A 22,297-nucleotide genomic window follows, 5' to 3' on the forward strand; every position below is an offset into this window, starting at 1 on the left:
CTCCAAATCTACTCCCTTTCCCAGCTCCTGGCAGAAAACTTCTTATACAATGTGCACATCAAAAATGAAAAGGGCTTACACAAGCATCTCGCTTTAGATGCAAATGCTTATTGACTAATGAATTATTCTTCACATAACAATTTGTCCTCTGATACAGATATCAAAGTCTAAAATACATATTCATCACTTGGGAAGGGTTTATCTGTGTAGGAATTGCCATTTCCCCCCCTTCATGCTAATAGCAAGAAAACAGAGGCTCAGCTGTTTCATTCGCAATTCTGGCAACCAGTCAAGAGGATGAAAATGTGGCCAGCTGGCAACCATATTCACTGTTCATTTGATGGATGCCCCAGTGGTTTTTAGCAGAGAAGGACATTTGACATATTACAGAGGCAAGGATAGGACCCCTTTTTAAAAAAAGATACCGGGTCAAAGAAGGCAGGGGTGTCCTTTATAGCCAATAAAGAGCCATGTTGTGACACTTTAATTTATCATTGCTGCTGACTAAATTAGCATCAGTAATGAGACAGAAAACCATTGCCACTTTTCAAACCCAAATGAACAGATTTTAATTCCTTGATAAATTGTAATCCAGCTGTTTCACACTGGAGTTTCCCTTTGAATTTAAGATCAGTAACAGAGTGGTCTGGTGGGTTGAATTGTTTTCCTACTAGTCGTGTCTGAATATTGCTATATCTGATCTCAGAGATGTCCTTTATGATCAGGAATACCTGGCGGTGCTCTCTGGGTGTTTTCGACTACAACCCCCATAATCCCTGCCCGCTGATTGGAGCTGATGAGAATTGCAGTCCAAATTATCTGGAGGGCACCCTGTGGCCTATTCTGGTGGATTACGTCGCCTTTCCTCACGGGCAGCAGCAGCAGCAGCAATGATTCATCGGAGGCGAGAGCCATCCGACCTGACGCCCTTTCCCTTCAGCCTCGACACTCATGACCACGAAACAGAAAGCCTGGGCTGCCCCCCCCTTCCAGGAATGGCCGGACATGGTCACGGCCTGCCCGCCTCAGCGAGGAGGCCACCCTTCTTGTGACACACACACGCCTCAGTTCCCCTCAACTTTCCCGCTCTCCTTAATTGCTAACTGGTTCGAGCTGAGGCTCTCTTCTGCTTCTCCTCCTTCGGCGGTTTCGCCTCATGGGAGGCACGGAGGAGGCTGCCAGCGGCGGCCTCTGCTCCCCCATCTGCGACCCAGAGGCTCCGGGGAGCGCAGCTGTCAAAGCCGTTGGACTGATTTCCCGCCCCTTTCTGCGGCCGCTTCTCCTCCTCCTCCCCCCCTCCCTCCCTTTCCCGGCCGTCCTGTAGCGACAGTGTCAGCGCCATCTATGGGCCTTTGGCGCGCATTGCACCCCCCTCCTTTTCCCACCCAAATCCTGGCACCGTGAGGGGAAGGAAGGAGGGAGGGGAAGGCAAAGGCAGAGCGAGAGAGGCTTCAAAATAGTTTGAAGCCGCCTCCTCTGGTGTGAGTGAGCTGCCTGTGTTTACCAGGGTTCGAGTTGGGCTGATGGGGCGGAAGGCGAGGCAAAGCCTCAGCGCCGGCCAAGGGAGGACATGAGCTGCCCAGCTCGTCCTTAGCCGCGGGCGCGTGGCGAGGAAGAGCGGGTGGCCCGAGAGCCATGGCCAGCCACAGGAGCAAGAGCTGCTGCGAGGACGGGGACGACGAGGAAAGGCACGAAGCCGCTCTCAAGAAGCTGATCGTGCGGCTGAAGAACGTCCAGGAGGGCAAACAGATCGAGACCTTGGTGCAAACCCTGCAAGACCTCCTCTCCTTCGCCTCGCTGCAAAGCGGTAAAAGTTCGGCGTGTCCGTTTCAAGTTTGCACGTACGCTGACGCGAAGCCGTGGGGAAGCCACAGCCCTCCAGATGTTGCAGGACTACCAATCTCATTATCCGTGACCACGGGCCACCAGAGCTGGGGCGGATGGGGAACTGTAGTCCGTCGGCATCTGAAGGGCCGCGGCTTCTCCGCCCCTGAAATAAGCGGTGTTTTCCAGCTCCTTAAAGTCCCATGCGTGAGCTGTGAGTAACGTGGCAGATTCACTTTTTTCCCTCTCCCTTCATGATCTTTTTCTTCGTCCCACTCAGGTCCCAAGTTATTCAGTGGCAAAAATATCCACATGCCTTTGTTGCTGGTTTTGGTTTCTTACATGAGAGTGGCAAGTGTGCAACAGGTAATTAACTATAAGTTTTCTCTCCCCCCCCCCACAAATTTAATTTCTCTAATCCTGACTTACTGTGGGGTAATACCCACTGCCAAGCTTAATAAAGGATACAAATTAATAAAGGAGCCCCTAATAAACGTGTGTGTGTGTGTGGTGGTGGTGGTGGAGGTGAACTGAATTCATCTCAAGTCTGGATTGCTAAAAGGAATTAAACTTCAGCTCTGGAAGCTTACTCCTCTGAAATAGTTCCTATCAGAGTAAATGCAAGTGATTCGAAAATGGGTATGCTTCCAAAATAAGGGACTTGAGCATTGTAGGCTAACTATCTACAATTATATAGTACATGGAGTTGACCTTACCACCAGAGTAAGATTGTCTCCTTGTTACTGGTCAAGGCTCCTGAGCCCTTTAGCAGTTACATAACAGGCAGAAATTCGACAATGAAGGTTTTGCCTTCAATTTATTTCCATGTCAGAAAAAGGTTTAACTCTTAAATAAGTAATACCATAGTATACTTAGGCATGGTGGAACGCCAGAAGGAAATGATCTCATACTTAGGCAGCTACTCTCCAATTTTGATTAAGTTTAAAAAACATGTAAGATTGGGAAGGGGGTGTGAACTTTTCAATTTTATGTCTTATTAATGGCATTTGCTATTCTAACAGATTAGCCCACTTTGTTAAAAAAATGCATGAAGTATTCATTTATTTATTTATTTATTACATTTTTATACCGCCCAATAGCCGAAGCTCTCTGGGCGGTTCACTTTCTTTTAAATAAGTGTTATTTAAAAGAAAGTTACTTGACTTTGCTTGATTTACAAGTATAATTTGTCATTGAAATATGAAACAAGTCTTTTCAAACAAAATTGCTGGAAAACATGCATGTGAAATTATCTGAGACTGAATGTTATGAAATTAACTCATGTTTCATCCAGTGTGCCTCTCAATGAACTGAATCAAATGGTTTCTACTTTAAGAATGTATTTGTATGACATACTGTTTAATGAGCAAAGAATATTACATCTCGAACAGTGATTTGAAATACAGGAAACAGCTGAAATGCAAACCATGCATTTTAAAATGAAAGTGGTGTGGGTATGTTGTTAGCATAACAAAATTTTATTTATTATTTATTTATTTTATTTATTGCATTTATATACCGCCCCAGAGCTGAAGCTCTCTGGGCGGTTTACAAAAGTTAAAAACAGAAGAGGATTTCAAACTAGAGGCTGCCTTGCCCCCACTTTTAGAAAAAAACCACGCTTTTGCTGCTGCGGGAGGGGAAGCATTCAGCTCTCTGGGCCCGCCCCCTCCCTCTTACCCGGCTTCCGGAGACCAATCCCAGGTTGCCTTCTACCCAGGAACATCCCCAGTGTGACACTGGAGTGAGGATAGATGGCGGAAGAGCCATAGTCAAGTCGCACTGGCAGGAAAACTCGGGGTGAGTCCCCAACTTTTCCATTGTGCAGCTTCATGGGAAGGCCCTGTGGTAGCTGCGAGGTGACTGCTGCGTCATATAACCGACATCATACCGCTGCGCAGCCACCATGGAGTTTTTAACCCGTATAGACAGCCCTGTGACACAGTAATAGGTTGTGTCGTAAAGTCAAAGGAGCATCCTGCATAAGGCAGTCCTGTCATTTGTGATTTTAAACTCCCATTCAAGCCCTTTGTTGGGAAATCAAGTGGTAAAGTTTTCCTTTCAGAATGTGAAGGGAGGAGTCTGAAGGAAGATGGGCCAAGACATGTTTAACCTTTACACTGATGAAAATAACATGCATAAACATAGTATGTCAGGGAGAAGGCTAGACTGAATCATTTCTCCAACCTAGTTTTTCTTTATGTGCAGGAATTTACTTTTTGTAGCATACATACATGCAAACAACCCACCTGCAGCCTGAAGTGATAGATTCCAGGAGACATTTTACCCATTGATTCTGCTGACTGTATGAACTGCCCCTAAGGTGTGTTGTCACTAAGGGAACAGGGCTGCCTAGAGGCTCCTTCAGTTTTATACAAGGCATTTCTGGCAGCCCTCACAGTCACTTTACACCCTCGCCATGCACTAAAAGCCTTTGGAGTAGCTCTCTTGAGAGGCACCAGGGCTCTAATGCCACAGTGCTTGTAGTTCAATCTTCCAACGCCCAGCCTGTTCCTTTGAAGCCAGAGCTAGCAGCAAAGCTCCTGATGCTGCCACCACTGCACAACATAGAATCAACATACCAATACAGAAAAACAACAACCCGTGGGCCAATGTCACAATATTGTGTGACCAGTTAGCTTATGTTTATTGGAGTGTAGTTTTAAAAAACCCAAACCGTCACGCCCTCAGTTTTCCCCTGCTATCTGTGACCTATATCATCAGTAAACTATCATGCTGAAGCCCCTGTTACAAAATATTGTGTAATGTTGGGGAAACCCAATACATTTGAATGAATTCGTTCTCCTAGACATCATATGACTGAATAGAAGTGGCCATGAATAACACAGTTGATGCTTTGGCTATTTATCTAAATGAATATGCAAAGGCAGAATAAAAACATATAGATTGTGCTACAGGAAAAAGTCTTGAAACATGTGTTTGTGAGAATAAATATCTATGTCAGTTATAATGTATATGAACGGAGACAAAAATCAAGAAAACTCGAACTGGTACCCTAGTTCAAAGTATGTAGACTAGCGCATGGTTCTGATGAGTTCTTTAAAGACTAGATGTTCTGTTTTTGTTTTTTAAGATGGGCTGGTCACTTCTTTGCAAACTTATTGAAGTTTGTCCAGACACTCTTCATAACTTAACAGCTCCTCAAGGTGTTGGAAAGGACTGGGAAGTGCTTGGTGTTCACCAGTAAGTATATTCATGTTTGAAAAACTGTAAGGTATGGAAGTCATTGTTTCTACAACATTGAAGTAGAAAGGCCCCAACTCATTACTAGAGGAATTGTAAGATTCTCTCCTCTAAACCTTTGTAATACCATTTCAGTTGCTTAGCAAAACCTAGTGAAGCTTGTTTCTGACATTGTATTTGGGCCAAGTAGTGTTTAGAACAGGATGCAATATGCAAAAACCTCATTAACAATTATACAACAATAATCAGATTTGTTGACTTTTGAACTGGTACATTATATATGATTCCCCCTTCCATTTGAGCGTTTTGGGCTTGTTTTCTGGGTTTGGAAAGGAATGCAGTATATTAAGAAATCCCTAGTATAGCATATCACTTACCATGAGCAAATGGTTCTAAGTTATGTTTCGTTCTTCAAGCTTTGGAAAATGTCTTCTGTATAAATGTCCTTTTCCATACTAAAAAGAAGAGGAAAATGCATTGTCATAAACTGCTGGCAGCAGAACTATATCTTAGTATGTCAATATCAAACGGTGACGTGAGCTAGACAACTGTAAGACGTTTTTTTAAAGCAACACTACAGTGCTGTACTGCTGTCTGATGATAAATCTCACAGAAGGCATCTATCCCTTTCATCTCTTGTGGCATTAGGCTTAACTGATTGAAAAAAAAGTTTACCAAAATGAACAGCAATGTTGTTACTTCCCAAGGCTGAAGATTTGTGGTAAATAATAATCATTTCTGGGAAGGGGGAAATAGGAAATTATCCTAGCATTTCCTAGTTCTTACTGAATGCTGATAAAAATTTCAACACCTATTTGTCACATAGCTTTCAGGAAGTAGGAGAGGTCTCAGTGTTTCACTTCTCTCTTTAAACTGCTTTTGAGAAAGTCTAGTAAAAGTCAGTGGCAGCTTCCTCATTATATTCTATTGCAGTGATGGGCAACTTGTAACACTCCAGCTATTGGTGAGGGATGATGGGATTTGGAGGCCAAAACATCTGGAGAGCCTCATGTTTCACACTCCTATTCTACTCTGGAGCAGCACTGGAGACAGTATGGGGGAATCAGTGAATATCACCTCCCCTATTTCTGCTTGCAGAAGCTTTCACTTGACCCAAGCCTTTTCTGTTGTCAGAAGTGTATGTTTGGATCCAGTCCAGAATGTTTTACGAAGTAAAATAAAAGTCCACTTCCTGGAAATCAGGGAGACCATACGTGAATCAATCAAATGAACATAAGGAAATTCACCAATAGAAAGATCGATCCAATAAGCACTAGCAGGTTGATGCTTTAGCTGTGTAATTCAAGAGAGAAAATTGCTGTTTATACTATCTTAATTACCCACTCTGTATTCATACCAAGATAAATAATGTCAAGTTTGACTAGGAATTCAACTTCCATGTTTTGTATATGTGGCATTAAAATTTGAAGTTAAATTGCTGCACTTACACAATTTTCTGGATGTCCATTGGTCTTGAGAAATTGCAATACTTACTATAGATGTCTCTGTGTTTGTGTCATTTTAAATAAAGAAGGCAGCCCGCCTAAAGCGTTAAGAGAAGGGTAAGGCTAGTAGTTGAACAAATTGGTATATGTGTGAGGCAAATAGTGAATCCAAGATCACACTGCAGGAGAAGGCTCCACTGTGGGATGTGGCCACTGTTAAAACATTATGTCTGTATTAACCCTAATAATAATTTAAAAAAAACAGAAAAAGTACAGTGTACTGTTCATAATTGGGAATAGGCTGCAATTGTCATGAACTTAGAATACATTCTCTGAAGGGATTAGAAGAGCTCTAACATATGTCTGAGCCTTGGCACCCATCTTTTTAGAAATTAAACACTGCCTCTCCTTCCTAGATTGTATTTGAAAAGAAATCCTTTGTATGTAGTCCAGGGGTAGGCAACTTCAGGCCCGGAGACCAAACCTGGCCCTGCTGGGGCCCCATTCTGGCCCTCGAGGCTTCTCCAGATGGCCGCATCCCCTTCCCCACAACCACCAATAATTTGGTGGTTTGCCAGTGTTTGTGCAGCATTTTCCCCATTCAAAAAGGTTGAAAACCTTTTTCTTAAAACTCAGTTACTGGTAGTAAGAGCTTTAAGTGATAATATGCTGGATGTTGTTGTTGTATTTTTGGCCCCATGCCTTTTGCCTCTGGACGTGCCCAGCACTAGAATGTGCCCCCCCCCCCCCAGAAGCTTCTCCAAAATTGAAGTCATCCTTCGGACTGAAAGAAGTTCCCTACTCTATGCATACCAGTTGCTGTGGAACATGGGAGGGAGGGTGTGGTTGCACTCATTTTATTTATTTATTTATTATGTTTTTATACTGCCCAATAGCCAAGGCCCCCTGGGCAGCTCACAATTAAAACTCATATCCTGCTTGTGGGTTTCCTCTTGACAGCTGGTTGGCCATCGGATGAAAGGAATGCTGGACTAGATGGTTTGATCCAGCATCACTCTTTTTACGTTCTTACATACCCCTGATGTGGCTTATAATGCTGCTGTCTTCACTGCTGCTTAACCTTATACAAATACTCAATTTCTGACACTGTCTGCTGGTGCTTCACAGTTACTGCACATGATCTGTCAGAAGGGTGAGTTTAAGGGGTGCACTACTTACGTTATCCCAGGCACGGGGATCCATAGCCTGCCCAGATTGACTCCACAGATTTGGGAGGAAACTTGTCCTTTTCCCTTTCTTCTGTCCTCTCATCCCTTTGTAGTTTATTGAAGCTAAGCTAATAATTGGACCCTTTGGGGAAATTTCACCCTGGTATGTGACATGTTTTTCTGCGGCATTGACTCTCTGTTTGGAGTGTGGCAGTACAGTGCAGGGTAATGATACAAGGCAGCTGCCCAGGTGACAATTTTGCCCTTGGAATATGCTGTGCAGCGTAATAAATATTGACAAGACACTATGGCAACTTAACAAGTATCGCGCTTAATTAGTGCGTGAGCTGAATTTTTCTTTCTAAATGTCACAAACCTCTTTAACAATGACTAAATTGCTCCTTCACTAGTTAATGCAAAGAGCAGCTAAAAGCCTACGGATGCTCTTACTGAAACCTCACAGTGATTTTAAACATGAATAACTTCATTGCAAGACAGTATGTACGTACGTGTCATGTAGGTGCTTTCAAATACATTGTATTTCATCAGTGTACACAGGTAATTGAGAACCATCATTTTATGAATACGCTGCTATGTAGCAATTCGTCTGGTGGACTGTGGTTAAATCTGGGCCGGGTGATTTGACTGTGAGCTTCTCCACCTCCCCAGTGGCAATACCAATTTATTCCGCCAGAACATATTTTGCTTCAAGGGTGTCCGTATGTTGTGGCACAGTGGGGGAAGTGGTAATAGTTTGTACAACATCTACCTCTGATTATCCAGCAGCTCTTTATTACTTACCTTATTATTGTCATCTGAATCAGCTCCCTGTGAGTAGCCACATGTGTCGACAAAAGAAAAACTCCAGTGGTGGTTTGAAAGAAACTTTACTTTAGGAATACATAACTTTCCATCCTAGGGTAGGATGGTTCAGTTCAGCCATGTGGTCAACAACCCATCAGGCAGGGAACAACAAGAAGAAGGAAGTAGAGGGAGGAGACAGGAAAGGGAAAAACAAACATCCCAGCAATTCCCTCCCACCTTGTTCAGGTACATCTTAACTCTTTAGCTCCAGGTTCAATGACCTGTAGCCTGAGTTCTGCAAGCACTTATTACGTTCATAGCACACCAATTATCCAAAGAAGTCAGGTGGAGTACATAGTATGCCCTTCTTTTAAATACTCACAACAACCCTGTGAGGTAGGTTAGGCTGAGATATAGTGATAGATTGGCTTCAAGGTTTTTGAGCTGCATGGCTGAGTAAGGATTTGAACTCAGGTTTCCTTGGTTAGGCCACATCTTTTGTTCACATGGGTACGTGAACTCACATGTCATGCTGAAAGTGAGAAGGGATCTTTTGCTGAAGTGTCCTGTAAGTGTAGCAACCCCCTAGCACATGGGCCAATATACTATTTCTAATAGTGGTAGCATAGAGACAGAAAGGCAGAGGCAGGGGGATTAGCTTTTGCCAAATGAGGCGTGAGGAGAATGCTATTGAAGTGGCAACGCAGAATTTGGAAGGCTGTACGATGGGGAGCTTGGCTGGGGTTGTACACATGTGGGGCAGAAAGAATAGATAGAGGCACAGCAGGAAAAATAGAAGGAAATGGCATTGAAGTGGTTCTATTTACCTTCCTTCAGAGTAGGGGGAGCACAAAGGACCTCATGTCTTGGTTGGTCATGGATATTTGGAGACTTTGGCTGGTTGCAAAACAGAATTTGGAATGGAGAGCCAAAACAAAAGGTGTCTCTCTAGCGGTCCAAAGTTCAGTGTATAGGTCCAGATTTGATGACGATTGCCTGATCTAGCTAGTGAGATTTGTGTGCAGAAGGATGTAGATGCACATCAGGATATCCATCTTGTTTGTGATGCTCACTCAAATTCAAGTGGCTGGTTCTGTCTTTTGTAGCATATGTGCATCTCCATCTGGGGCTCATAATATGGAGAAAAAATATTTGCCTATTGCAGTAGTTCACCTAGTATCATTTCCCCCCTCTTTCTAATTTAGGCACATTCTTAAGATGCTTAGAATCCACAATACGAACATACACCTATCAATAATTGGCCTCAAAACACTGAACCTGCTTCTCTCTTCAGGTACCATTTTTTCCTAAAGTGTATAAATTTTATTTTCAGTGTTACGAGTAAAACACCTGACTTTGTTTTAGTTTTAATGTCTCTCTCTAGATAGATAGATAGATAGATAGATATCTAGTATTTGTGTGTGTACATATATGTGTGTGTGTGTGTGTGTGTGTGTGTGTGTGTGTGTGTAGGGGGGGGGTTAGTACGTATTCTGTATCATAATCCATTCCCTTTTATTCTGGTCTATTGCAGCCCAAGGCATAAATAGGAGTGAGAAAAGTGTGTGTGTGTGCACGAGTGCCCAGACTGTATCCTATTCCTGAGTTTAGCAGTTGCTCTAGTAGCTTGGGCGGATCAGTTTATTTCTGGTCAGTACCAGTTTTGCCTGTGTCCATTTGTGTGTCAATTCCATCCTCTTTTCACGATCTGCAGTTTAAAAAAATTAAAATATGCATGAAAATCTACAATTAAAGATTATTTTTGATCATAGTTTCCTACAAAATACATCTTTTACTGCAATCCTATATATTCTTACAGCGCCTTACTTACTCAAAAGTAAGTCCCATTGAGCTCAGTGAGGCTTACTCCTAGGTAAATGGGTATAGGATTGCAGCTTAAATGTTCTTTATCAAAGTATGTTTTCCATTTTATCCTAAAATACACATTTTAAAATGCATTTTGGTACATTTTTGAGCCAAGAACTGCACTATAAATTTGGAGAAGTGTGAAATCCAAAGGGTAGTTACATTCTGAACCACACATTAGTCCTGGAGTTACAGATCAGGTCAGTTTGCATCGAAATTCGCACAGATTGACTTCCTCAAGCATCCCTAACTAGAAGGAGGGGAGTAAACAGCAACTCACTTCATGCTCTTAAGAGAGAGGAAGGGGTGGGTCCCTTACAGTGCCTCTTGGCATAATAAAAAGACACATGAGATGTGGGGTGGAGCTTTCATCTCCCCTACTAAATGGTTCATATTTCTTCAGGGAGGGTTGTCTCACATTAGGTTGTACACACTACAATGTAAACAGTGTTAATCTGCTAGGGGGCACAGGCTTGACTTTTGCTTTCTGTACAACTGGAACTGTTTGTGTGCCTTCGTTAGTGCTTAAATCCTGTATTGCAGATTGTCAGATTATGTTGGTCTGCGAAATGTGTGCAAAATGCTACTAACAGTTTTACTGTTGAGAATATTTCTAGTACGTTGATTTCACTCTGCCTTCTGATTAAACAGGATGGTAGTGTAACCTAGACTGCACTCTTATGCATACTTAGCTGGGAATAAACCCCATTTAATTATTGAGGTTTACTTCTGAGTAGACATGCATAGGGTTGTGCTCCTAAAGGCAAAGCGAGGAAATTATATTATGAGATAATGTTGCACTTTTAAATGGATTATGATTCCAAAAAGCTAGTGACCTGCAAATTTTCTCCTATGTTTGTAGATGCAATAACACTTCTTCTCTTGGAAGAAGGGACGGATGTATTTTTATTGGTATTTGATGCCATGGACACCTATTCTTACAATGAAAAGATCCAGCAATACGGATGTAAAGCTTTGCACATGCTTTTAGAAAAAGGTAAATAATGTGATTATATACTTTTGCTCTTCACGTTTGTGGTGTTGCGTGGAGAAGCAGGAAAGGGGTTTATAAAATAAGGCGTCCAGCAGAGAAAACAGTTCTGAAGCTAGATTTTCATTTTCATTCTTTCATTTCCAAAGCACTGTTTTGCCTTGTCAACCAGTAAAGCAGCAAAATTATTTTTTGGAAGGTAGCAATGCTAAACAACACGTTTCAGGGAAGGGGAGATTAATAGTCAAGCCGATGTTAATTAAAGAAATAACTTTTAAATAGTCTGACAGCATGGAATCCAAATATCTTTGACATCTGTCTTAGGTTGAGAGCTTTATGGGTGTGCAGATTTCAGCACAATCCACCATCACTAAAGCAGAGAGCTATGGACTGTCCATTAACTAGGGATACATATTCAAGATCACTTAATGTTGATTAGGTTCCACGACAACCTTTAACTATAGATTCCCCTCTTTCCCTTTCTAATACATTCCTGGTGCTGCCAAGCACTGACAAGCTAAAGGCATATGAGGGAGCTGGGTACTGTGTGGTTTTCTTTGGAATTCCTTTGTCGGGGAGCAGTCTGGTAATCTCTAATAATTATGCAGCAGTCCAATGATCTATGGTTTGAAATTAGATAGTTTGAATTTGGATTATGGCCCTGACTGTTGCTAAATGAAAAGTCATTTTTATAGTGATGTGCTTATTTTAACGGTTTCTAGCAGTGCCTAATTTGTGCCAAATCCCCAACAACTGCCCTCAGTATCAGAGTTGAGTCTTAAAGTGTAGTAATAGTGCCTTTTACAGAGTGTCTTTCCCTCACTAATGAGTAAGCACTACTTGAGTTCAAACATTTAGAGCTGTGTTTCTAATGGAAAGTGTGCACCTTAAAGGCAGGCTTGAGGCTTGAAACCCTTCTCTTTAGAAACTGATTGGCTCTGGGACACCATCTTTAAGTCAGCTTTGCATTTAACAACTTGCCCGGTTGCCACTACGACTAGGAATTCCATGCAGGCAAGTGAGAGAGCTGGCTGATGAGGGATGGATCAATGCATTCCTCCCTGGCTAGCCTACTTGTTTCTGTGCTAGCTGCAGAGGAAGGAAAGTCGCTTCCTCCACCCTGCTCAGAAACGCAGCAGGTTGGCAGAAGGGGAGCAGATCAGTCTGTCCCTTCTCCGGCAGTCCACTCAGTAGAAGGCAATTAGTAGTAGTAGTATTTCTACTTCGTTCTTTGCCAAAGGCCACCAGGGTGAAGCAAAACAAATTTAAATGCTGAAATCATTAAAAAAAAACACCCAGCCAGAAAATCATTAAAACAATTAAAACATATTAAAGATAGTTTAAAATGCTGGATTAAAGAGGTGTTTCTTAACATCCTTTCTGCATTCCACAATTTGGAGCAACAGAGAAGAAAGTCCTTCCCAGTGTGCCTGAAAACAGGCCTCCGTGGGTAATGGCATCCTCCAAAGGTCCTGTCCTGCAGATTTTAATACCTCGACAGGTTTATAACAAGATAGGTGCAGTCCCTTAGTTAGCCAAGTCCTAAACTGTTTAGGGAAGCCTTCCCCAACCTGGTGCCCTCCAGATGTTTTTATTTTTATTTATTATTGCATTTATATTCCGCCTTTTCCCCCTCTAAGGAACCCAAGGCGGCGTACATAATCCTCCTCCTCCTCCTCTCCATTTTATCCTCACAACAACAACCCTGTGTGGTAGGTTGGGCTGAGAGTTTGTGACTGGCCCAAAGTCACCCAGTGGGTTTCCATGGCTGGGTGAGGGCTAGAACCCAGATCTCCCAACTCCCAGTCCCACACTTTAGCCTCTACACCTCACTGGCTCTCATGTTTTGGAGTACAATTCCAAGGATCCCTTACCATTGGCCATGTTGACTGTAGCTGATGGGAGACTAAAACATCTGGAGGGCGCCAGATTGGGGAAGGCTGATTTAGGGCTTTAAAAGTTAAAACCGGCACCTTGAATTGAGCCCAGGAAGCAACAAACTCTTGGTGCGCTGAAGCTTAGCTGCTGCATTTTGCACCAGTTGTAGCTTCCAGACACTCTTCAAGGGTAGCCTGACATAGAACATATTGCAGCAGTACTACTAGCCTGCTAAGGAGCCAGTGGCTATGTGCATCCCTGTGCTTTCCATCCTCTGACCAGCATGGAAGCACAAGCTACTTGCCTCTTAGGAGGCAAGTTTTAAAAAAGCAGCCTATAACTTTTTGAGCTTATTTACAAAGCTGTTCCAAGTAATCTGCACTGTAATTTCTAGGTTTTATTTAGCCCTCTGCGGTAGAAATACAGCATGCCTTAATGAAGGCAGTTTCCTGTTCTAAACTTCGTCCTGCTCTGCTGTAATGCTCCTAAATAACCCTTTCTTACAGTACTTAAGCAAATATAGTCTGCAAATAAGAGTAGGACATGGCAGTTGTATGTTTGAGAGGTGTCACTGCTTTGCAGGTTTGAAAGCGTTGCTCAAGGGTAAATTCTTTGAGTTTTGAGGACGCCAGTCTCTTTATTCTGCCTCATTCATTGCATTATTCCTAGTCCCCACCCTGATCTTGTTCTGTAAAGTAAGACCCACAAAAGCAAACATGCAGTTTGCTTTTAATAACTATTGACTTAACCATCTGTTTTTCACATGATTATGTAAAGCCATTGATTGAAAGCTAACAGCCCAGTCACCATTTTACATGGTGTTGCAATCCCAGTATGCATAGTTCAGGTTCTTGACAATATTCCTTCCCCAATTGGAAATTAGTTCAGAGTTGGGTAAACAGTTAATATCATGAGCATACCTGGCGCTAAGTCAAATTGGCCTGCTAAGGAGCCCAGAGACCCAGGAAAAATCTGTTAGTAGTAGGGGGGCATTTTTTGTGGATAACAGGGAAAGTGGAAAGCTTCGTGTGTTGAGCAAAAAACATGTAGTTCCTTTAGTTTTGAAAAAGAACAAGTAGCTCTCTAACTATTTTCATTAGCTTTGCCCTTGCTCTCTACTTAGATGGGAATTAAGGATGATAAAATCAAGGGTTATGGGTGAGTGGCTCAACAGCAGGCAAGTGCACATGTAACCGTGTTTAAGGAATTAGGACAGGCCATAGGACTGTGCACCCTTTCCCTGATTTAAGGGATCAGGAGTGTTCAGTGTGCTTTATTCCTGTGAAGAGAACTCAGTTGCACTTCACTTAATCATGGGATACAGAAGGAAGAAAAGGTAAAGTCTACTCTGACAATGGTGTAAGCAAACCTTCTCTCCAGATGTTTTGAGCTACAACTCCCAGGATTTCTGACAGTTGGCCATGCTGGCTGGGGCTGTTCGGAGTTGAAATCCAAAATGTCTGGAGGGCACCAGGCTGGGAAAAGCTAATTAAGCACTTTGCAGTATTGTGCAGCAAATCTTTACTTTATCATGCCGGCATTTATGGGAAAGTTGCGTTACATTTCTAACATGGAGTGTTATTGCTTTAACTTTGCCAGAAGGCACAAGGGACAATTTTTAGGCGGCGGGTGCAGAATAAAGAGGCATAACTATATTTGGAAAAATGTTTTGCTGTGATGTCTGCATAGATGTAGGATTGACAATGATACAGTTTGTACAGGAAGAACCAGACATTTGCCTCACCCCCCAAAAGGGGGGTGGATGAGGCAGGAAATGCAAACACTTCACACTTCCTTTTCTTCCACATCTTTGTTGTCTACAGAATTGAATGTTTTCCCTTTACAAGAAATGTGGATATTCCCACTGAAACGACAACAGGCACACATATAGGCTAGGGGAAGATACAGTTTCTTTCCTATCCAAAAGAAGAAGAACAAAAAGTGCATCTTCCAGTGTCTGGAAGGATGTGCAAGCTCTCATCACCTTGAGAGTTTATATATTTCTCGTGGAAGAGATGGAAAAGTTTTTTTTTTCCTTTTTTCTTTGTACAAAACACAGAGCCATTCAGTGCAGAGGTTACTGCAGCTGGCTCATTTTCCAGTCACCCAAGAAAGAACTCCTCATGTACGGGGTCACACTGGAAGACTGAACTCGTTTTGGCTGAACAGGAAAATACCTGTTACAATTTTCCTTTTTATAAAAGAGGGATTATCACCAGCTCAAAGATATTGAGGATCAAGAAGCATAAAACTGAAAAGTGCAAAGGAGGGGAGGGGAAGAAGGAATGGAAGGAAGGAATTTGGTCCAGTGAGTGTAAGGCAAAAATGGGTGAAGATAAAAGGGAGCAGGGCTGGAGCTTGAAATGGGCATCTCCTTTACTCTGCCACTCGTCGGGGAAGTTTTTCTTCAGTGACTTTTTTCAAGGCTTCCTCTCAGTCCCCCTGCTTGAGGTTTATTTATTTATTTATTTATTTAATTAATTACATTTATATACCGCCCCACAGCCGAAGCTCTCTGGGCGGTTCACAACATTTAAAAATAGTAAACATTAAAAGTATACAATTTAAAAACACACACACACACACACACACACACACATAAAAAACAGTATAAAAACAACAGTATCCATTTAAAAACAACAATTGTGGGGTCCATTAAAAACAAACTTAACGTTGTTAAATGCTGTTAAAATGCTGTTAAAAATGCCTGGGAGAAGAGAAAAGTCTTGACCTGGCACCGAAAAGATAACAATGTTGGCGCCAGGCGAGCCTCATCAGTTTAGGCCTAGTTTCTTTTCTCTCCAGCCCCACTTTTAATTTCTCTTCCCAGGTGTTACTCACCTGAGCCAGGACCCCACCTCTTTTTTCCTCCTCACATATTAAAACACTCAGATTTGCTTTGGTGGGAGGCAAGAACTTCTAGGAACCATGCTCAGAAGAGAGCAAATAAATACTCTTCTGCTGTCTCAGGGATACCTTCCATGAATAAAAATGCTGTTTATGCTGTATTTATGCCTTTGTTTTTCAATTCAGTTCCAGAGGAGCAGCTGATTGAATTTGTTGAGGACAAGGATCATATGATCGTACTAAATGTGTTTAAGAAATTCCCAGAGAAAGAGGACCTAGTCCGTCTCGCACTTTTGTGTTTACATTCACTGGCTGGACCACGTAAGTTAGTAGTGCCATTTTAATATGGGTGGGGTGAGTGTGTGCACCATTGAATTAACATCCATTTCCCTTTTTAGCATTGTGAACTGTGGCCTGTGACCATCGGTAATTCTTGAAGGAGTTGTCATTGGTGAACTCTGGTCTGCATGTGATGTCTGACAATGACTTCTGAGCATGGGGATGGGTGCAGCCTTTTTATGTATAGGCACAGTTCCTGTGTCCCAATTTCATTTCATGACTTCTCCAAATAGGGCTGAAACCGTGGACAACCACTGCTGTAGATAATACTGAGCTAAATAGACCCATGGTCTGACTTGATAGAAGGCAGCATTTTATGTTGCAAATGCAGAAAGTGTGCAAGCAAAGCTTCTGCTGACATGTAGCTATACGGTGAAAAAAGCCTTCAGCTGCTTGATTTTTTTTGTTAGAGGCACAGAAGGAGGGCCAGTAAAAAAGGTGACAAAGCTAAAAATGAGATTGGCAGGGAAGGGAAGCACATCTGGAGGATTCTGTTATTTGAAAGGGAAGGGAAGCATTCATCTTGAGTAAGTCAGCACAGTGACACACTCCCCTGCCCAACACACTTTCTCTTTCCCTCTGCTTACATTTTGTCCAGGGGGAAAAAAATCAAGTCTTTGTATTGTTTAAAATGAGTAGCTTCAAAATCTGCCTTACTGGAATTTAATTTCTCTCCTTGATAACGGTTGCAGCCCCTTTTTAATGGCACTTCCTTGTTTGTGAAAGGAGAGCAGAAAAGGCCATTGGGGTTGGTGCCATCCAGTTGCTCATAAAAACTTGAGGCTGGCTGTTGCATTATACTTCTGAACAAACGTGGTGTAACGCAGCAGCGTGTGAAACAAAGCTTGACACAAGGGGCTGGTTCAAGAGAACACGCTGAGATTATTTCTCCAGTGGGCGTGAACCATAGCAAGGATGGCTGCTGCCACTGTGCCTTGCCCTGCCCACATCTGGCATTCCACAGCTAAAATGGAAGACATTTGAAAATAAAGGTTTCTCAGAATTCTGCTTTGAATAGTCTAGCAGTGCAGTGGGACTCCGTGTGCTCCTAAGATATTGTGAAGGTTTTGTGCAGACTGGTCTAGCAGTAAAAATACATGAATAAGAGCGCAATCCTATGTATGTTTAGACAGAAAAAACTCCCACAACTCCCAACATGACTGACTGGGGCCGGGTTGCCACTGAGTTTAAGGAATCCCCACGCTTTCTCTGCTACATGGTGTCAGTGGCTAATCCCGACACAGAGGAAGGGTGTATGATTTCCGGCGGCCATTTGGCTTGCCCCTTGTCCTCTGCCCCGGCGGACAGCAACCAATCAGGGGTTGCCATCCGCCTGGGAACGCCTCTGCTGTAGCGCTGAAGTGAAGTTAGAAGGTGGATGCATGGTACTTGCCTCAGGAAAGCTCTGCGATGGCTGCGAGGTGGCTGCTGCATTGTATAACTGACACAGCTCTACCGCACAGCCACCGCAAGGCTTTCAAAGTGTATAGAAAGCCCCCATGTCTTTTTTTTTTAGATTGAAGTACACCAAAATCACAAACTGGATACTTCATACATTTCAGTTTATGAATTATCGCCCTATTATCCTAACGTCATATGGCTGAAAATATTATGAGAATTCACTCTTGTTTTTAGTGCATTTTACAATAGTGATTCACTGTGTTGGGTTATGGTCATAGCAAAGAAATAATAAAACGTTTTGTTTTTGCTGCAAGTTATAGTCATTTTAAAGACATTTTTCTTTAAACAAGCCTTCCCTGACTGACCAGCCACAGTTTAGGTAACATAATTTGATCTAAAATACTTTTAAAATTCTGATTTCTTTCTTTCCTTCTTTTTATTGTTCACTGCTTGGAAATCATGTCAGACATAGAGCAGTAAAGAAATACTGTAAATAGATTGATAAAGGGTGGAGATAAACATGATATAAAATTAGAACTCGCAGCAAGTCCCTCAGCCACTTTGTGAGTCTGGATTCCACCTGGCTTGCCATTTAAAAGTCAGATTTTCTCACTAGCAAATCAGATGCTACTTCAGAAGTCAGTCTTGCCTCTTCCCCTTGCTTTAGGTAGGCTGGCCACTTCCATTTTTAAATAAAAGAAGTGCATGCACACGTACTGGTTTATCAATTCATTAGTTGCCTTATTAAAAAATAGAAAAAGAAACTTTTTAAAAGTGATTAATGATTTGCTTATGGTGGTAGCAGATTTGATGAACAGGCAGTCCAGAATTAAGCATATTAATTTGGAAATATATTTCATTGATTTCAAGATAGCGTACTTCATTGATTTCAAGATAGCGTACTAGAACCTAGTACAAAATGTTAAAAGGAGGAAATACAACATTCATGTAAAAACTATGAGATGTGCAGTAAGTACGAGTATGATGAAAAAGTTGTAGCTATGTTCATCTACAGAATAGGAGACAAAGAAATGTACTCTTATTTAAAATAAAAGATAACTATTTGTTCTCTTTCAAAGCATTCAAACTTGTCACAATTTCATTTTTATTTTCATTATCTGCAGATACATTTTCTTTAACGTTATTTATTCTGCAACCACAATAGGATACTTACTATAGTTTTGTAGGTTTTCCTAATCCTCTGTTTGAATATACCCCTACAACATTCACATGTGTCAAAGCATCAGTCACTTTAAAAGCAAAACCTGTGTATATTAAAATATCAAGAACCTTTTTTTCTTTCTCCAATATGCTTGTTCCTTTTATGTTGTTTTTAGCTAGCAATGTGGAAGTTCTGATGTCTGGAAATGTGAGGTGTTACAATATCATAGTTGAAATGATGAAAACATTCCCCAAGAGTGAGCCAATTCAGGAAGTGAGCTGCCGCTTGCTGCACAAACTTACCCTGGGTGAGTCCTAAAGCGAGAATATTATGCCCTTTGATTATTATACTTGGTGGGAGAAGCGGTAGCCAAACGGGTGTGTGATCAGCTCCATGCTCATATTGAAGCTTCTGTAATTCCTCGCTTTAAGACAGATCTCTCTGCTTTTTGGCAGCTCTGGAATTTCAGAGGAATTTGGGGAGCAGTCTCAAATGCTACACAAAGCGCTGCAGTTAGAAAAGAAGTATAGCTGTGAACCCCTTAATGGAAGGGAGGGAACCAGTTGCACGGGAAGAATAAATTCAAAGGGACCTACTCACATTTGGGGTGTGTGTGTGAAAACATTACTTAGGGTGCAGTTCTATGCATGTTTAGTCCTGGGCCATGCTGGGAGTTATTAGTATTTTTTTGTCTAAATATGCATCGAATTGCACCCTTAATGTGTAATACCTGTGTCTGATATTTCTTGGGGGATTTCCCCTATGTAAACACAACTTTGATTTCATGATATTGAATTTGACTTCTTGAAACTACAATCCTATATGCTTTAACCCGGGAATAAGCTGAATTAAACATGACAGGTCTTACTTCTGCATAAGCATGCGTAGGATTGTGCTGAGACTCTAGAAAGAAGACAGTGCCCCATTATAGCAAATCACATTTTAAAACAGTTGTGATTCTGCAGAAAAGTCAGAACCAGACAGGGGCTAGAATAGTGCTTTCCTCGACTTGGCTTTTCCCTAAAGCACCAAGGTTTTTCTATAATTGCCAGTCCTTAATCACCCCAGTTGATGGACACACACACACCCCATACAGCTCCATCCAAATCTAAACAACTCACAGGTAGTTTGAGAGGAAAATTGAGATGCCACTGATGAAAATGTATTTCCTTGGCATGGATATTTTTAAAAGAGGGTTTTCAGACTACAGTCAGTGCTGCACACAGTATGTGTGTAAGATGCATGCATTCTGTGTTATGACACTCAGATATATTTTTTAATCTCCTCTCACCCCCAGAAAACTTTTTCAATATCCTGGTATTGAATGATGTACATGACGTCATTTTGAAAGCTGTCGAAAAGTACCCTGAAAATGCAAAGCTACAGGCTGCAGGCCTCAGTTGCTTGGCTCTTCTCAGTAAGTAACTATATAAGTTACAATGAGTTAGGTTTCTCACCACTCTCTGCTATTTCCTTCTAGGATAATCTTTTTATCTGTGACAGAAAAGCTAGTATGGACAAGGGCATATCTACAGCTTTGTTCAAAAGGGAAAACTCCAAAGGACTCTGAACACATTGCCTAGCACTCACAAGATCATTATTGTGAGCTCTACTTATATTTTATCTTCGGGTTTCTTGAACTCATGGTTAAATCTTTTGTATTTCCTTAGCAGCCCGTTCTTAGCTTTATTGCTACTTTCCTACATTTTGGATTGTCATGGGACTGCTACTGAAAATAGCTACCCTTTGGGGAATCACCCATGGCCTAAGATGGTTGAATCTATCAATTTTGTTTCTAATTTTCCCAACCTTAAGATCATTTTGTCCTGAATTTTGAGAATTTTCCCAATCTTATGTTTAGTTCATCCCGAACACTGAGAAATAAAAAATGCAAGTTTGCATGAAGATTCAAAAGTACTTTTGAAGACATTTCTTCTAATACACGTTTATTTTTTTAAAGCAATTTTACTTAATATAAACAATTTTGAATGTTGTTTTCATTAATATATTCATTTTTGTGTGCACTTTTCCCTATTATACAAATTCTTTGATTGGAGAACTCCATCGCAAAGGATAACCGAGTTTCAGTTCACGTACTGGTTTGAAAGCGTGAAATTAAGTCATTTGACTGTGGATTGTCATGGTGCTCTTGGATTTCTTCCCCATCCCTAATCTGTTCCTGTTCCTCTGGAATATTGTTGAAGTTTCTATGTTCCAAGCTGAACAAGGCTTTCAACATGATAGCCCTGATTTGTGTGATTATGGCTGGAGCAGGATATTGTCATAGGGAGGTAGTTCCTAGCAGCATACCCATGGAAACTCATAAGAAATAGTCAAGTCCTTAGTCTCCTGTTATCTTTTCTGACTCCGAACAGTCCCATTATCTCTACATGGGTCTAGTTACCAAAGTTACCAAACAGATCACCCGCAATCATAACCTTGCATACAACCTGACCACCTGCTTCCTTTGTTCCCTGAAAATTTCCTCAAGCCTAACCTCTTTTCTTCCCTAGCTTCCTGCTTCCTTAGTCAGTGGTGAAGGCACCACCATCTTGCCTCTTGTTTAAAGCCATCCACAACCAACCCTTGAGTTCCAATATGATCTCCCTCACTCTTGTTGCCTTCTCCTGCTCTCTGTGCTTTTCCTTGATTGCAGGGCAGGACCTTTTTTTGGGTCCAGGTACCCAAGAACAGGGGCACATGTCATCTCCTGGGATAGAAGTTTTCCCTTAAGACCCAGGCTGCTTTTACCTTTTGCAGGAAAGCCCCTTAAAGGCTTGATTGATTTGAGTTTGCCATCTTCCACCTCCGTGAAACTTCACAGTGCCAGATCAAAAACTGTGAAGGGCTCACAAGGAATTGACTTGTGAGATTGAGATTCTGTTCTCCGGTGGTATGCAACTATTTGCTCATAAGATGAAAGAAAACCCCATAATGTTTTATCTAGGCAACATATTAATCTTATTAAATAATGTCACATCATCTCTGTTTGAGACTATAATTCAGTTGGTTTACCTCAGGACAGTCAAGCAAACAAATTCTTGAGTGGGAGGCAGTCCTAGTACATAGTCTTACTGGTCATGAGATTGCGTTGGATTTTAAAGAATCTTATTTATTCTAACTGAAAGTAAGGCAAACTATAGACAGTAGGAATATGTGGGCTTAAGTATACATAGTAGTGTAGGCCAAGATGCACATTGTAACCTATAGAGAGAGGCTTAATTATGCAGTGCTGAAATGTTCTGATATCAGAGACTTGAGTTTCAGGTTTAATAAAGATATATTCAAAATTTTAAAACCCCAAGCCAAATAGAATTTTGCTCAGCTCCTGCCAAATGCTTCTGCTGTAAAAATATCGACTTTTTCT

The 22,297-nt window shown here is 41.7% G+C and overlaps 1 protein-coding gene across 1 annotated transcript in view; it reads left to right on the forward strand.

The window, feature by feature from the left end:
• The first annotated feature begins 1,635 nt into the window (after window positions 1–1,635).
• LRRK2 (leucine rich repeat kinase 2) overlaps window positions 1,636–22,297 on the forward strand; it is a 98,827-nt gene continuing 78,165 nt past the window's right edge. Inside the window, exons 1-8 of the mRNA XM_063134126.1 lie at window positions 1,636–1,807; window positions 2,105–2,190; window positions 4,919–5,028; window positions 9,652–9,740; window positions 11,175–11,309; window positions 16,215–16,349; window positions 19,106–19,237; window positions 20,228–20,347. Coding sequence (XP_062990196.1) covers window positions 1,636–1,807; window positions 2,105–2,190; window positions 4,919–5,028; window positions 9,652–9,740; window positions 11,175–11,309; window positions 16,215–16,349; window positions 19,106–19,237; window positions 20,228–20,347 — 979 coding nt within the window. The remainder of the gene's footprint in view (window positions 1,808–2,104; window positions 2,191–4,918; window positions 5,029–9,651; window positions 9,741–11,174; window positions 11,310–16,214; window positions 16,350–19,105; window positions 19,238–20,227; window positions 20,348–22,297) is intronic.

The sequence above is a fragment of the Elgaria multicarinata genome, chromosome 9 (assembly GCF_023053635.1).
Source record: "Elgaria multicarinata webbii isolate HBS135686 ecotype San Diego chromosome 9, rElgMul1.1.pri, whole genome shotgun sequence".
Lineage (NCBI taxonomy): Eukaryota > Metazoa > Chordata > Lepidosauria > Squamata > Anguidae > Elgaria > Elgaria multicarinata.